General features: G+C 23.0%; 1 protein-coding gene across 1 annotated transcript; it reads left to right on the top strand.

Moving 5' to 3' along the window:
- The first annotated feature begins 11,969 nt into the window (after positions 1 to 11,969).
- Positions 11,970 to 15,778, top strand: LOC145834876 (uncharacterized). The gene is made up of 5 exons (XM_082942400.1): positions 11,970 to 12,116; positions 13,166 to 13,323; positions 13,525 to 13,650; positions 14,477 to 14,743; positions 15,073 to 15,778. The coding sequence occupies exons 1-5, from the start codon at positions 12,004 to 12,006 to the stop codon at positions 15,171 to 15,173; spliced, it is 765 nt and encodes a 254-aa protein (XP_082798526.1). The 5' UTR covers positions 11,970 to 12,003; the 3' UTR covers positions 15,174 to 15,778.
- The last annotated feature ends 1,239 nt before the right edge of the window (positions 15,779 to 17,017 follow it).

Below are 17,017 nucleotides of genomic sequence, written 5' to 3'. Positions count from 1 at the left end.
ATATAAATAGGAAATATATTATACTTGAGTTTTAACTTATTTTGTCAATAAATCTAATAATTCATAATTTTATCATTCAGTTTCCGTTGATAAGATTTTTTTTCACGGTAATATTGTTTTATCTAAAAAATTGGATTTATATTAAATAAAGTAAGGAGTTTTTTTATAGTAACATGGATATAGTTTTATTCTATTTTATCGAAAACAATGTTGCAAAACTATCAATTTTTTTTATTGTCATTAGAAAATTTTATCACAAAGTTTTTTCTTTTAAGTTTTGTTTCCTATAGTAAAATAATGAAAAAATTAGTCAATTTTGGATAATTTAAATTAATACCAATAATTTAATTTAAATAGACTTTATTTATGGTGATTCGTTTAAAACATACCAACGTTGTTCAGTTGGTATTTATTCATGAAAAACATAGACGTACCTTTCTTTACAATAAAGCTAATTTATGGGTACATATGCATTAAAAGAGTAAAATAAAGCACAAGTTAAATTTTTTTTGAATACATTACTAACCATAAACCAAGTTTCTAGTAATGGTTAAGAATTTTGAATAGAAACAGCTAATTAGTAATAATAAAACTTTAGCATACTATAGAAATCGAAAATATGTATTTTATATATTATTACATATGTATATGAGCATAATTTTTGATAATTTTCACACTTCTATTACAAGTTATTTATTCGATGAAGACAACTAGATGTTTTTTTTAATTTGATATTTTGCAATACAAAAATACATAAATTGTTTATGTTGGTTTTGCTAATCTTCTACAAACGACGTATATTGTTTTTATGTGAAGTTAAAAAATTAATTAGTGAATGTTTTTTAACATAAAGGTCGTAAAATGTTGTGTTTAGTTAATAAACAAAGTTGTTGTATAACGACTTTTAATAACCAAAAACTAAATTTTATACAGCTAGTGTTTTCAAATATTGAGGACTTTGATGCAATGAAAAGCATCAATACACCTTAAAACATTTAACAATTTACAAAATAAACTTTAGATACGTAGATTTCAGCAAACTAAATTATTTGACGTAATTACTATGGAATATGTTTGTTTGTACAATTCACAAATACTTTACGTAGATTACTTAAGTTTTTTTTTCTTAAAAACATTAACGGTACTTCAACGTTTTTATTGAGTTCGGCAAAAATTAGATTATTAGGTATTTCACTTTCTTAAATGGAATAGTTTTACTATACGATAAACTCAAAGAAATAAGTACAAAACTAAATATTTTTGGTCATTTTATGCACAAGAAAAATTAAGTTAACAAATTAACTCAAGATTGGTTAAGAATAACCAGTGAAGTTTAAAGAATTTACAACTGCATTAGTAAAAAAAATAATTAAATTAAAAACAAGATTTAAAAAACTATCTTAGTTTAGTTGTTAGTGTTTAATGTTTTCGATATATTAACATAAAGTTTTATAATAAAAAAAAATCGATACAGATGCAAAAAAAGTATTTCCTTATTGTTTAAAAATATTATTTCAAAATAATCAAATTAATTAAAAAAAGAACACTCCTTTTTTGACGTGTTTAAATCTTGTTTATTACGTATTATCATCACTTCCTGCTTTGTAAATTCTTGTGAGAACCTTTCTATTTTGTTAGTTTTAATATTTAAAAATTATACTATTAACATAACAACAAAAACTAGAAAAAATTATACTTAATTACAAGTACATATATGTTAAAGTACATCTAATATCTTACATATACTCTCATATTTATAAATGTTTTGGTTTTGTTATTTACTACTTTGAACAAGTTGTGTTCAACAGTTTTTAAAACCTGTCCATAATATATTACTGGAAAACAAATTATATGTACACTAGGGCTAGACTATAAAAAGTTAAGATAAAAACCACTAGTTTATTTAGAGTGTTTAAATATGCAAATTACGTTAAACTAGAACTTAGAAATATTATATTATGGTAAATTTAGTTCTTACTAATGAAAAAAATAATAAACTTCAGTGAAAAAGCGTTTATTTAACTTACTAAAACTTATGTGACTAGTGAAATATATACCTTTCTCACTACTTTTCACATTTGTAATGGGCCTTTAAGACCATAACTTCATACAGTAATTTTTTTTCAAATATTACAAATTTTAATACAATATACGTTACTATTTTCTTGAATGGCTTCAAACGTAAAAAAAAATTAGAAAAAAATTTAACATTGTTAATACAAAAAACAATCGTGTTTTAAGGTTTAACTTCATTAGAACATTTTAGTTTATATTTCTAAAATACTGTTATGTTATAAGTGTAATGCAGTTTTGATTATGTGTTTAATCAATTTGGTTTTATAACAGTTTAGTATATGTCAAAAAACATATTCGCTAAAAGTTTTTGGTTGGAAAAAAACAAGTTCGTTGTCTTAAGATTTAAATATTTGTTTGAAATAAAGTAAAAAATACAAACCAGGATTAAAATACCTTGAATTTGTGCAAAACTTGTGAGATTTTATCATTTTATAAAGATATAATTAACTCTTTGTTTATAAATGGACTTTAAGCAAGGTTTACTTGTTTAAAAAAGCAGGTCAAAAATGATACTTATAATGTTATTTTAACTTATTTAGTAAATTTATAACTTTAAATTAAGCCAAAATAAATAAAAAACTAATAAAATAAAATTCGTAAACAGGGTTAAAATCATGTTTTTGATTGAAGCAATAAATCTTAAATATTGCTCAGTTTATGTAAAAAATGTTTTCATTCATTCTTTTCCAATTAGGATAACTTACTAGTTAACTAGTTAATAACTTTTAACTTTATTCATTAAAAGCAAGCTATCAATATTTACCATAATTGTTTTTATCTTGTCAATTTTAATACATATTCTACTGTTATTTTACCCTTTAAAACACTTACTTTTTATCTAATATAACATTTAGTAATCCCAGGAAAGTAGAAAACATTTTTTTTTTAAATTTCCTTTTATAATTTTCACCTAGACCGGATGCTTAAAACGTTTTAATTTTTAAAAAACTCATTAAATATAAAAAAATAAATTTTAAGTATTTTGAGTAATTAAGCGTAAAAAAATTTTACTTCAAAGCATTGTACACAACAATTAAATTATTTTTTATATTTTTTATAAGCGTGCTTTTGTCTGATATTTTTTTGTAATGTTTTTAAATTTAATACAAGTTAAGAGATTAAAGGTTTTTAAATAAAATTATTTGAACTAAAACAATTGTGTTATTTTTAATAAAATAAGATCAAAAACATTAAAATGCAAAATGTATATAAATATTTAAATCAGCTAAGTTTATTTAATTGAGTATATAATTGCTACAGGCATTTATAAAAAGAATAGTTGTTGCAATAATATATAACTTTGATCTAGTTTACAGATAATAATTGATCGCAATTTTACAATAGCTAGTTTATTTTCAGATTAAAAATAAAAACAAGAATATTTTGTAGGTCGTTAAAGTAACAATATTTTATTTGATATATAATCTTGAAAAACATCTTATAAATCAATTGTTCAACTATCTTAATGTTACATTTTTTTTTTTTGAAGTTATTTTGCTTAAAATTGATTAAACTATTTAGATGTTAAGTATTATTTACTATAAACATAGATTCAAGACTTTTTTGTCTGCAAAGAATTTTAGATTTAAGATGGTTATGAAATCAAAACGTAAATGTTACTAAAAAACTTAATAAGTAAAAAACGTTTCAAAGTAATAAATTACTACTTTTCTTTTATAGTATCAAACTTTTATTGTTTCTTACTTTAATATAAGCTTCTTTAAAGCTTAAGGTTTGGCAGTGTTTTAATAAATACTTCTCATAGTATTTGTAAAAAAATGACCAATTATGTCTAACATGTATCTGAGATTATAAAAAAAGAAATAAAGCTTTATAGTTTTATTTACTGTGCATTGAAAAATAAAGTACTTGTTAGTTCTTTTAAAGTGTAATATAGTCATAAAATAGTGAGTTGTTGAGTTAATAAACTTATAATTTTCTAGTTGGAAAAACAAAATTAGTATAAAAACTGTTCATATGTCTTTGTATGATATATTATCTGTAGCTATGATATAATTAATACTATTTATATCAATGTTTTAATTTCATTCAAAGTTAAATAACTTCATTTTTAATAAGTATTATTACTTTTTGTTTGATACTTAATTAAAAAAGTAATATATTAATAAACTTTAAATGTTTATTCTTGGTCTATTTTTTATACGAAATAAAACATTAAAAAATTCTTCATTTAAAAAACTTTGAAAAAGAATATTATTTTTAAAATTAAAATTTAATACTTGAAACTTAACTTTTGACACATCAAAGTCCAATTGAAGTGATGGATTTTATGACCTTAAACAAAAGCATGTAAAGTATTTCAAATTAAACTAAAACATGCAATTTGTTTGATAATTTAAAGGCGCATCAGGAATTCCGCATCAGAAAAGTCCAACAGGTGTATACTTAAATACCGTTTTTTACAAAAAACTTAAACATTGACGAATTTAAGCTTGAAATCTTTTAAAAACCTAAAATGTTTTGTAAGAAATTTAGTATTAGCTTCAATTTATTATCAGTGTACAAAACTTTTACAATGACATTTGAATATATTTTTAAAATTCACAGATTTTTGTTGTATTGTTAGTAGAAGACGACTTCACACCATAAACCAGTTAGAAAAAGATTGCAGCTTATTTCTAAACATCTTACTATTGCAATATCTAGAATGAGTTTTTAGTACAGCTACAGACAGAACATTATGTTGTAATTTTTCAAGGTTTACGCATATAAACGTGTTTTGCAATTTGACTTACATTAAACAGTATAAAACACTTATAAACCACAAAATATTAAAACTTAAATAGATTGTAAATAAGTTTTGAATAATGTCTACTATTAAATTGCTAATTTTAATTGAATTTTATGATTCTAGCTAAAGAAGATAATAACATAATTGTAAAAACTTATTTATTCAATAAAAAAACATTTGACTGAATGTGACTAAGTTTTTTTAGGAACTTTTTTATTTGAAAGAAAAATACTTATTAAGTTACAGATAAAAATATAAGTTCATTATACTTTAGTTTAAATTTTAAATTATGTTTTTAATGTTAGCTATAAGTTTATACGAGAATAGTAAAAATATTTAAGTTTTAATTATACCTGCATACCTAATATATTATGCCATAAAATAAAAAAATCCGATAAAATTGTTAGACATGAAATAAACTAAAAGTAACCTTTTAATGTATAAATAAATAAACTTGAGCAGTATAAATTTTATAATGCCTTATCGTTCTTAAATAAAATTACGTACTTCAAAAACTAGTTTCATTGAATAGGATCATGTTTAATTTTTTTTTATACAGTCAAAATAAAATAGATACAGCCTTTCAACTTAATTTTTATAAAGTATTAAACTGCAAGTATCATAAAGAACAAAAACTTTTTTCATAGATATTTTAAGTAACTCTTAACCAACTTAACTCTTTTTGAAATAACTTATTTTGATGCTATTAATTCGATTCGAAAGCAAATTGCTGTGTATAAAGATTAAAGCTACTTAAAACGTATTGTTTCTCTTCACAGCAATGCCTTTTTGTCTTTTAAAAGTTTTTTAAAGGTACTGAATTTGAGATTTATGGAACACTCAAAAAGTTTAAGTCAACTTTAAGCTTGACTTTTAGAATCTTGGTAATTCGTTGTTATAGTTTCAATAGGAACTCTTAACTTTAAAAGCTGTTTTAAAATATCAGTAACGAGTTTTTTATTGTAACTGAGTACAAAAATCGGATTTTGAAGATACAGATTAATTTAGTTACTAAATGCAATTTAAATTAACTATCCCTTTATTTTTGGTTTATAAATCTGCGAACAATAAATAAAATTTGTTAGTAAGCAAACAAGTTTTATTAGTACTATACAGTTTCATTTTTATTGCTTTTATATATTTTACTGTTAATTAACTAGCAACAAAACAATTTTTTGTTTAGTCATCGAAAAAGTTTATGTGTATGCTTTTATTTTAAAATAAAAGCATGAATTGCAGCAAACTAAAATAAAAATATTGCAACTAAAGCTAACATAAATTTGTTTATTTTACCACCTAGTAAGAGCTATTGTTAAAGAAACTCTATTAAGAACACAGAAAACAATTTTGTTACACCTACATGGTTTGTTTATTGAGGAGCAGTATGAAATCATCGTTGTAAAAACATTGTCATATCCTTTTTGTTTATACAATGTTTTTCGTTACATTGTATTTTCTGTAACCTCTGCTGTACAACTCAAAACTAAAAGCTCATAGCTTTTGTTGCTTCATAATAACAAAATTAAGTGTTTATCACATTAACATCATTATTTAAAGACCTAACATCGAATATATTTTATTTTAAATAAAAACAGTTTTTAAATTTTAAAAAGGGTTATTCAAAAACACTAGTACTTATTTTAACTCACCTGTTATTTATTTGTTGGATACAGTAGACAGTAGATATATTTTGAAATTTGTTATTTTGTAATCCGAAAACACAAATGTTATTTTCTGTTTATCTGATAATCTTCTACAAACGACATATATTGTTTTTATGATAGGTTATAACTTTAATTAGTGAACGTAATTTAATATTAAGGTCGTAAGATGTCATGATTAGTTGATAAACGAAGTTGTGTTATAACAGTTATAATAACAACTAACTAAGTGTCTAAAAATACGTGTATATATTAAAACTTTGATTGAACTTAAATCATAAATTCAACTTACATTATTTACAGATTCTAAACTCATAATTAAACAAACACTTTACAACGGACTTTCATTAACGTCATTACTATTCAATTCTTTGACGTCATTACTTTGGAATTTTGTTTGTATTAGTCACAAATACTATAAGTAGATTACTTACTGGTTTTTTAACTGTTTGTTTACTTACAAGTTTAAATGGTCCTTAAAATGTTTGAAAAACAGCAGAAATAATAAAACCAAATAATCAAGAAGTTTAAAAACAAAATTTCTTATGGTAAAGCTGTATTTTAAACAACAGTTACAAATTTTTCTTGTAAGTTTTTCTAGAGTTCTAAATGTTGTGTTTTGTTTACTTAACGTACTTTCTCACATACTTACTTTAATACAAATGAAGCAAAGTTCAACATCAAACTACCACTTAGGTTAAAGTAAACTACATTAGAAACTTAACTTAAACAACCAGTAAAATTTAGAATCACTTATGTCAATCTAAAGCATTAAATAGTTTTTTGCAAAACTTCAGAAACAGTACAAGCTTAGAGATATTTTGTGACCATAAATATTAACAATTAAACTAATATTGTAACAAGCTGAGATTTAGAGGAAAATTGAATGCTTGTATAGTGTTTCGAACAATTTCAATTGATTAAATTAATTATCAAATACTCCTTTCTGGCGTGTTTACATCTGTTCTGTGACGTAATTAGTTTCATTTCCTGCTTTGTGAATTTTCCACCTTTTGCGTACAAATCGTTATAAATTATTATCTTTAATCGTTGTCGAGTGTCGAAATTATATTGAAGCTTTATTAAAAACATTAAAAAAAAAAATTAGACCGAACTAAAGATAATCTGAAGTGTATAATAATTATACAAGCTTTCATTTATTTCTAGATATTAATTAATACAATAATAGTTAACTTTTAAAGATTACTACCCCTAAAATAGTTTTTGTTATTATTTTTCCAATAGCTACAAATGTAACAAACATGTAGAGAGATATTGCTTTTATAATATAAAAAATTCTATCGTGTTTTTAAGCTAAACTGTTTTTTAAAACACCGTTTTAAATATTTTTAAGTACAATGTAATAAAGTTGTTTTTATTGCAATTTCGATTAACTGTTTAATTAAATCTGGTTTTGTAACACTTTAGTATATGTGAGAAAATTTATTTTTTAAAGATTTGCGGTCTTCAAAACACAGGTGTGTTGCCTTGAAAATTGAATTTTTGTATTATTTAAACGATAAACCAGGACTAAAATTCTGTGAATTTGTGCAAAACTTATGAGATTTTATCATTTAAAAAAAAAAAAATAAACCCTTTGTTTACAATTGGACTTTAATCTAGATTTACTTGAAAAAACAGGTCAAAATATTACTTTACTTATTTTGGTTAATGTATAGCTTTTAAATAAAGCTAATTAATTAAATTTTTTATAATTTGTTTTCAAACTTTTTATTTGTTTAAATATTAAGTTTTACACTTTGTTAAGTGTATTTGAATAACTTTTTATCTATATGTACTTAAAGAATTGTAGAAACTAATCAGTTTAATTTTATTAATAATACTTTTAACAATGTTTACCAAACTTAAAATATTTCAAAGTGTTCAAAACTTCTAATAATAAAAAAGTAAAGTTTTTGGTATGATATCTTAACCTCGAAATTTCAAGTAAAATGTTTTTATTTTACTTTATATAACTTTAAAAACTGTTATGAAAGTAGAAAATAAATACTTTTGTAATTTAGTGTTAATGTTTTCTCCGAAACCCGGGTGTTTGTGCATTTTAGTTTTTAATTATTTGTTCATTTGATAAAATTTATTTTTAAACATTTTAGTTATTTTGTAAATTTAAATTAATAATTACTTAGAGTGACTGAACATAAACAGTTACTTAACACCAATTTCTTTCTTTTTTTCTTTAATAAATCTTAGTTAAATATTGAAATTTAATTAGTAAATAAAAACTGGAATTTTTTTTTCTAAGCGTGCCTTTATTTAGTAAATTTTTTTTAATGTTTTTGTTTATAATTTCAAAGACATTGATTAAAAAGTTTAAATGAAAATATTTAAACTCACAACAACAAAATAACTTTTAATAAGATAAGATCAAAAGATATGAGTGCGAAACTTTTACAAATGCACAATTTAATTAAACTTTGTTTAATGGATATATAATTGCTACAAGCTTTATAAAAAGAATAACTGTCGCAAGAATATTTTACTTTGATATTTATAGATAATTTTTAATCGCAATTTTACGATAGCTGATTTTATTTTCAGTCTAACTTAAAATAACGTATTTTTATATAAATATTAGTTTCAAAGTTAAATAAAACATTACAATCATACTTTATACTTATTGTTTAAATTACTAAATGTTACATTTTAAACGTTTTTTTTTTGATTAGTATATTAAAAAATTAAAAAATGTTTTGTATGCACATAAAATACTTTTAAAAAATAGAAAATAATTTTATTTGCAGATCATTTTAGACTTAAAATAATTGCTAAAATAGAACACGTCGGTCTCACTAAAAGACTTCTGAAGCTATAAACACTTAAGAGTAGTATATAACTGCTATTCGCTTAAAGTATCAAATTGTTTTTATTTATATTTATATTATCAGCTAGTTTTAAGCTTAGGGTTTGGCAGTGCTTAAATGAAACGTCTCATAGTGTTTGTAGACAAATAACCAGTTATATCTAATATGTACTAAAAATTATAAATAAAATTTTAAAGTATTATACTTTTTACTGTACTTTAAAAATTAAAGTGTTGATTAATCTTTTAAAGTATATGATAATCATATTAAAAGTTAATTATTAAGTTTAAAATTAAGATTTGCAATCAAAGTTATATATAAAGCAAAATCGAAATAAATTTTTTATGCTATATTACTTTTAATTTAATATAACTTATGTTTTTTATCAATATTTTTTTTATGTCAAATAAGTTCATTTGTTTTTAAACTTGATATTATAATCAAAATATAATATGTTTTGGAAAGCTTTGTGTTTTTTGTTTGTCTTTTTTTTATTCTACGAAACGAAATACTTGGTATATTTGTATAAAAAAAAATCATAAAAACATTTTTATTTTAAAATTATATGCACAAAACTTGACTTTTGACAGATTATTTAGTCTCTAAATGAAATAATAAATTTGATGATTTTGAATAAAACTACGTAAAGTATTTTACATTTAAGTAAAACATGCATTTGTTAGATTTATTAAAGGCGCGTCAGAATTTTTTCTTAAATTACTCTCAATATAAATACTTAATATGAAGTTGAACAGGTGTAAATTCCGTCTATTACAACAAACTTAAATGTTGACGATTTTAAGCTCGAAATCCTTTAAAAACTTGAAAGCTTTTTGTAAGAACTGGTATTTAATTTAACTTATAATCAGCATACTAAACTTTTATAACAACATCAAAATTATTTTAAAAATTCACAGGTTTTGTTGTATTGGTAGTTAATGACAACTTTACATCAGAACCAAGAAACTATTCCTAAATACATTAACATTGCACGTTTTAGAAGGAATTCTTTGGAACAGATAAAAAGTAAAAATATATTTTGTAAATTTATCAAGGTTTATGCATAAGTACGTATTTTAATTTAAAGTAATGTTTTGTACTTTAAAGTATTTTGAAGTAAATATAATATTTGTATAGTACTTTGATCTACAAAATGTTAAAATTGAAACAGACTGTAAATAAGTACATAATAATGATTACTATTAAGTAGTTGGCTTTAATTAAAATTTGTTATATCAAATGAAGAAGATAAAAATAGAACTGTAAATAGTTATTTGTTCATTTAAGAAAACCATTTGAAAGTATGTAACCAAGTTTTAATTTTGTGATTTTTTTATTCTACTTGAAATAAACTAATTAAGCTACAGATAAAAACATCACTGTAACTTAATTTTACTTTCGTTTTAGGTTTTAAACTTTTGTTTAATGACAAGTACAAACTAAATTTCTGTGTTGTCAATAATTAACTTAGAAAAGTGTTTATTTCTAGTTTTGAATGATGTAATTAAAACAATAAAACTTTATTAACTGCGTTTAGTTTAAAACTGTTGTACTAACTTTCCAAAATAAAATAATGTTTCAACTTTTAATGTATTGTTGTTAAAATACTACATTTAGTTAGTTTAAGCTAAATAAAATAATTAATAATACTTTATTTTCGGTGGACATTGAACCCAGTACAATAAAACTCAAAAAGTCAAAAGGCTTTAGGGAGAGTGTTTTTGCTAGATCACAAGGGTCAAAAGTCTAATTAATAAGCATAAGGGCCATCAAAAAATCAAATAACAAAAAACTTTGTCTTTTAACCCTCCTTAATAGCGCCTTCAAACACTTTGGACGGCCTTAAAACGTATTTAATAAGCCAGAGTAAGAAAATTATATTCAAAGCTTTAAAATAAAGAAAAAAAAGAAAATTGAATTTAATTGTAAACTTGATAACACAATCATTTTTGGTAGACAACGTTTTGCTGCAAAGGTTAGTTGAGCATTACAAAAAAAGTATTTTTTTTTTTTGTTTGCTCTCTTTTGTTCATGCTAAACAAAGCGTGCTTTTACAAGAAAAGGGGAAGCAGTTGTAAAGTGCAAGTTTAAATTCATGTTGCCATGTTGCTTTAAAATTAGAAAAAAACTTTGTTTACAGTTAAACAGTTGTAATTTAGTGTAAAATTAAACGTCATGTTTTTGACAGTTTTTTGTTTATAAATCTTAAAAATCAATAAACACTTTTAAATGAATCTAAAGGGATCGATTATTTGTTGTTTAAGGTTTTTCACATCTAGTAAAACAGTTTGTAAATAAAAAATAAACCGGATAAGATATACTTATTTTTACATTTTTATTATTTAATCTTTGTTTATAGTACTAGGCTTAGCAAAGTTACACTGTTTTTAGTAATAATAAGTTTTATAAAGCTATTTTAAAACTTTTTTGTTTTTTGTTTTTCTTTTTTAGCTTTTTTTAGTGTACAAAGTGTAAGATTGAATAAAATTTATTTTTTACTAGTATAGTTAAAACTTAGTTTTAAAGTTACGCATACAAATTTGTTTAGTTGATTATGTTATTTAGTACTAATAAAATTCTTTAAAATTGACGTTTATTATTTTACTTGTACAATTTTTAAATCTCAGATTTTAATTCAATGTCTTTCTTAGTGAAATATTATACAATTAAAAGACAAAAAATTGTTTATGAAATGGAGCTATCAACGTATAATGTGCTCTCATGTTTTTTATTTCTTTTGATGAATTCAGTAAAAGGTGACAAAGTTAAATACGACATTTTTTGGAGTCCTGAAGTCACTGAAAAGTGAGTTTTACTTTAAATCAAATTTATCTCTAGGTTATTAAGAATTAAGATAAAATAGGTTTTTTTAATTAAAATAGCAAAACTTAACAATTTTTTTTTATAAAAGCTTCTAAATTTAGTGTTATATTGTATGAAATACCTTTATTTGACTAAATTATATGTGTTTATTAACTAAAGTTTAACTATTTTAGTACACTATTATTCTTTAGTAAGACTACTTAAGTACTAATAACAGTTAGTAGCTAACTTGTTTGTTTATATGTAAACTTTATTCATACCTCAGAAATACTATAGAGATAAAGTCGAGTATATTTAAAGAATAAACAATATAAAATACTCTTTTTTATATATAGTTCGAAACTGTTATATTTTTTCTGTAAAACTTTAGTATGTAAAACCATAAAATTCTGCATTTAAAAGCCTTATATTACTAGCTAAAACCGTTTTACTCCTACAAGTTTTTAATCACCCCATACAGAAGACAGTACAACAACCCTTATACTACTTCAAAACGTCTTTGTTCAAGGCCTTTCACTTTTCACCAAACAAAAAGGCCTTTTGTTCAAGTAGCCAAGACGAGTATTGGTTTAAAGCCCTTTCCTTTGTTTCGCACATCGTAAACGCACTCGTAGTAAAACTTTTCCTTTTATTATTTCACTGAATGCAGAAACTTAATGGGCTGCAGTTAAACATTAACTTGAGTGCGCTTTGCAGAACTTTTTAGTAAACAAACGCAAAGTGGAACATATGTTTTTTAAAAGAAAACGTTGTAAATTTGCTTGTAAAATTTTACTTGGTAGTTTTTATGTTAGCAAGGGTTACATGCACTTTACAAATATTGACATTTTATGTAAGTTATATACTTACAATTTCTACTTTGCTCTACAAATATTATATAAACCTAACATAAGTAGTACTTTTTACTACAGTTAATTAGTGTTACGTACCTGTAAAGTTTCTGTAAACTTATACCTAAATAAGGATAAATAAATGAAACTAAAATATAGATGGTCAGTATATTTATTTACTAAAAACTTTATAATTAACAGACTGTCGAAAGGAAGAGTATTTCAACACGATGTAAAAATAGGAGAATACATGGATATAATTTGTCCTCAATATGACGTAGATGAAATAAACGTTATGACGTTTGTTATTTACAACGTCACTAAAGACGTGTTTGATTCATGTGGCAAAGTAAATCAAGGTAGGTGTTTTTTTGAATACTGTGTTTTTATTGTTTTTAACCAAAAACTAATGACGATTTTTTAGTATAAGATACCAACTTATAAAACATCTTTCAATTTTTTGTATTTGTTTTCTAAATTTAAAAACGTATAATCATTTAGAATCGTTTTGTATCAAAGACTCTTAGTAATTTATAACTAACTTTACTTTTAACAAATAGATGCTGAAAAGCTACTTGACTGCAATAAGCCAACCAAGAGTACAAAATTGACGATGAAGTTCCAAAAGTTTAGTCCTAATCCAAGGGGATTCATTTTCATTCCTGAAGAGTCTTATTACCTTATGGGTTAGTTATTAGTTTAGTAGTATAATCAAATTTTTGATTATAATTTTGCTTAGTCCATTATTTCTTAGTAAAACATTGTTAGATATTTTTTTAAATTTAATTAAAAAATCTAAAAACAGCACCATACATATTTAAACTAAGTTAATGTTACCATATATGTACTTATAGTTTAAATGTTGTTTTTAGCTGCTATATCGATCTTTGTACGATGCTATTTTTACATAGATCAACCCTTTTCACAAATATTTGTATAATGTCGAATTTGAAAGTTATTTATATAATTCACGTAGTTATAACGTACCCGTGTAGTAAAATGTTTATTCACGTAAGCTAATTTAATTAAGGTTCATTTAGAAACCTTAAATAGTTTCTGTCCTAATTTTAATTATTTTAAATTATGGTAACTAGTTTGAACTAGTAATTTAGAAGAAAAATTATACAAAAACCCTTTTTTTTTAATTTTGATTACATCACAATACCGTTTTGTTTCAATAGTTTTTTAGCAGAATAAATTCCATGATTTTAGTTGTAAAACTTTATCATCTACAAATAGTTTAAACTCTTTAGTTTGTAATCTGTTTATTTAACAGACAAAATAAGACATTTTTGTTTTACTTTAACTATATTTTACCATTTAAACTTTGGTGAAAGTTCTGAAACCTGCTACGGAAAAACAAAACTTTATCAAAACATTTTCTAACTTGAATAGTTTTCATAAACTTATGTAGTATATATTTTACTTTATTTTCGTACAAAACTTGTGAAGTTATCCTAATACATAGTACTTTAGATTAGTAAAGTTTAACATTCATTATTATTTACACAGCATATGCAAACGACAATGAAGCGATGACATCGAATTCAAACTGTGATAATAAAATGAGGATGGAGATAAAAGTTCATCCGAAAAGACATCACAATCACATTAAGAGAACAACTAAACATTCGACTGTTGTTAGAAAATCTCCTAAATTCGTAAAAACTGAACCTTACATACAAGAAACTATAACAACAACTACTACAACTACTAAAACTATAACAACTGAAAATATTGAGAACAAACTCGATATTAATGTAGCAGGAGTATTTCAAGGTGAGATTTTGTGAACTTATTTACGTAAAAAACATATTTTTATACCTTTATCTAGCTAGGTGATTTTATTTTTGCTAGTTTTCTTGTTTTTGATTGTTTTGATACAAAACCTTATTATAGCAAACCAACATATGGTTTCATAAAACGCTTTTTTTTTATCTTATAAAAATATAGTGATCTGTGTAAAATAAACCAAAAGAGCTTATATAGCTAAACATTATTCAACTAAACAAAGTTGAAATTTCATTCACCTATTAAAAGTTGTTCAAATCCTAGTAGAATAAAACTTAGCAATATGTTTTATTTAAAGTTTTTATAAAAAACAACAGGTCGTGATGATCAGCCTGAGAACAATTCCTTTGTTACGTCATCAAACATTTTACTTATTGTGACGTCATTAATTACATCAGTTATCCTGTTTATAACGTGAGGATTGTTTGCAGTGGCGTCATATTACATTCTTGATGTGTCTGAAAATTTGAACCAATGTGGAGTGAAATGGGAGTTGTTAAGAAAGTTAAGGAAGGTGCTTTTGGAGTAAATAATATGTTTAGTATTTATGTTTATCATGATACAAAAGGCTTATTAAAGCTTGTTTCCCAGATATTTAAGTCGAATTTAAATTTTAAACTTGTTTCAAAAATTTATGTCAATAAAAAACGTCTTATGAAAATTTTAGAATAAAAGTTCTTTTTGCTTTAAAAAGAACGTTAAAATCAAATTATTAATAACTAAAAAATATAATATATTTTAAAATTTAGTTTTTCAAAAGACCCTTAGTGAATTTTTTTTTATGCTCATTATTTCATTGTGCTTGACCAAATTAAATTTATACTTGGAAAAACTTAATTCTCCCAAAAAACTTTTATCACGTTGATGGTCACTGTTTCTATTGTTTTTATTGATGCAAAACTTAAAATTTGTAGAATTTATTTAAATAAATTTATTCAAGTTTACTAAACTATTACATAACAAAAAACAATTGAAAATATTTGACTATATTTTATTTACTGGTTTTTTAACTATAAAACTGAAACTTTGATAAAAGAATGGATTTTAACTTCAAATGGTTTTTTTACTTCTAATTTTACAGGAATTTCAATACTTTAAATTTCTTAACTCAATTTTATCTATGTTGTTCGTTTTCAATCATACTCAAAAAATAAAATTAAAAAAAAAAAAAAAACTTTATACTATATTGATATAATAATAAACTGCTTTAGTATTTGTAGCAAGAGGTACTCACCCACAGTAAACCAATTAGAATACATTTAAAGTATAATTTTTATATTAACATTGTTAAAATTATACCAATGTAAAAGCAGTAGTGTTTAATTTGAAATTCTAAATTACAAAGCTACAAATCAATACTACATAAAATATAATTTAGTCGAAGCAGAAATATAACAATACCTACAGGATTTTTTCAAACTTCTGTATAAGTAAACAACGTTTTTAGTAGGTAATTTATTGCACTTTTTTCTGTAAACTGATTGTTTACTTATCACACCATGTACTGATAAGAAAAGATAAGCTAATATTGACGTCAGTATCTGATAAGGCTCCAAAAATAAACACGATTATATAAAACAAAGACTTTTTTATTGTGTATTGTTTTTGGTGATTTAATTAAGCTCCTGTAATAATAGCATTTAATATAGGTAATTAAATTAAAATAAGTAATTATGAAATATTCAAAACAATGTTCAACTGTTTAGGTATGTAAAAAGCTTTGTAAGTATAATAAATGCAAGTTTCAAAAAATTTGCTAAAAGTAGTACACAGTGTTCTAAAAATAAAATACTAACTGCAAAGATATTGACGATTTGTAAATAATCTTAAGTATCAACTTAAAAAAGGTATATTTTTTGATTGATCTGTAAATAATCTGAAATATTTGAGCAAACAAAAATACATTTGTTGTTAGATTTTTATGTGATCTTAAGTATCAAGACAAATAAAAACAAATATTTTCATGAGTAAAATGTAAATATAAGCACACTTTTGCTCTTAAAGTTTGAGTTCAAAACAAATATACTAAGCTATTTATTATTTTTAATGCTAATCTTTAAAAATCCTTTAACTCAACTCTTTTAGTATTTGTTGCTTATATATATCTATCTATAAGAAACGTTCAGCATCTTATGTTCTATGATTTATGTATTTTTATGGTCATTTAAGTATTTTTTAATCAAATTAGTTTTTATAAATGTTGAATTTACGAAAACAAAAACTTGCATCTGAAATTTTATTTAAAGTAGTAAGTTGTGGTTT

Source organism: Thalia democratica, chromosome 4 (assembly GCF_965202585.1).
Source record: "Thalia democratica chromosome 4, ktThaDemo2.hap1.1, whole genome shotgun sequence".
NCBI classification, from domain to species: Eukaryota; Metazoa; Chordata; class Thaliacea; order Salpida; family Salpidae; genus Thalia; species Thalia democratica.
The sequence above is the reverse complement of the archived record's forward strand: the minus strand, read 5'-3'. Positions and strand labels throughout refer to the sequence as shown.

Excerpts from the sequence above, each read along its gene's own strand:
- LOC145834876 (XM_082942400.1), top strand. The coding sequence starts at position 12,004 with ATGGAGCTATCAACGTATAATGTGCTCTCATGTTTTTTATTTCTTTTG. Across the intron at positions 12,117-13,165 it reads AGTCCTGAAGTCACTGAAAA|ACTGTCGAAAGGAAGAGTAT; the intron begins GTGAGTTTTACT and ends TATAATTAACAG. Across the intron at positions 13,324-13,524 it reads ATGTGGCAAAGTAAATCAAG|ATGCTGAAAAGCTACTTGAC; the intron begins GTAGGTGTTTTT and ends TTTAACAAATAG.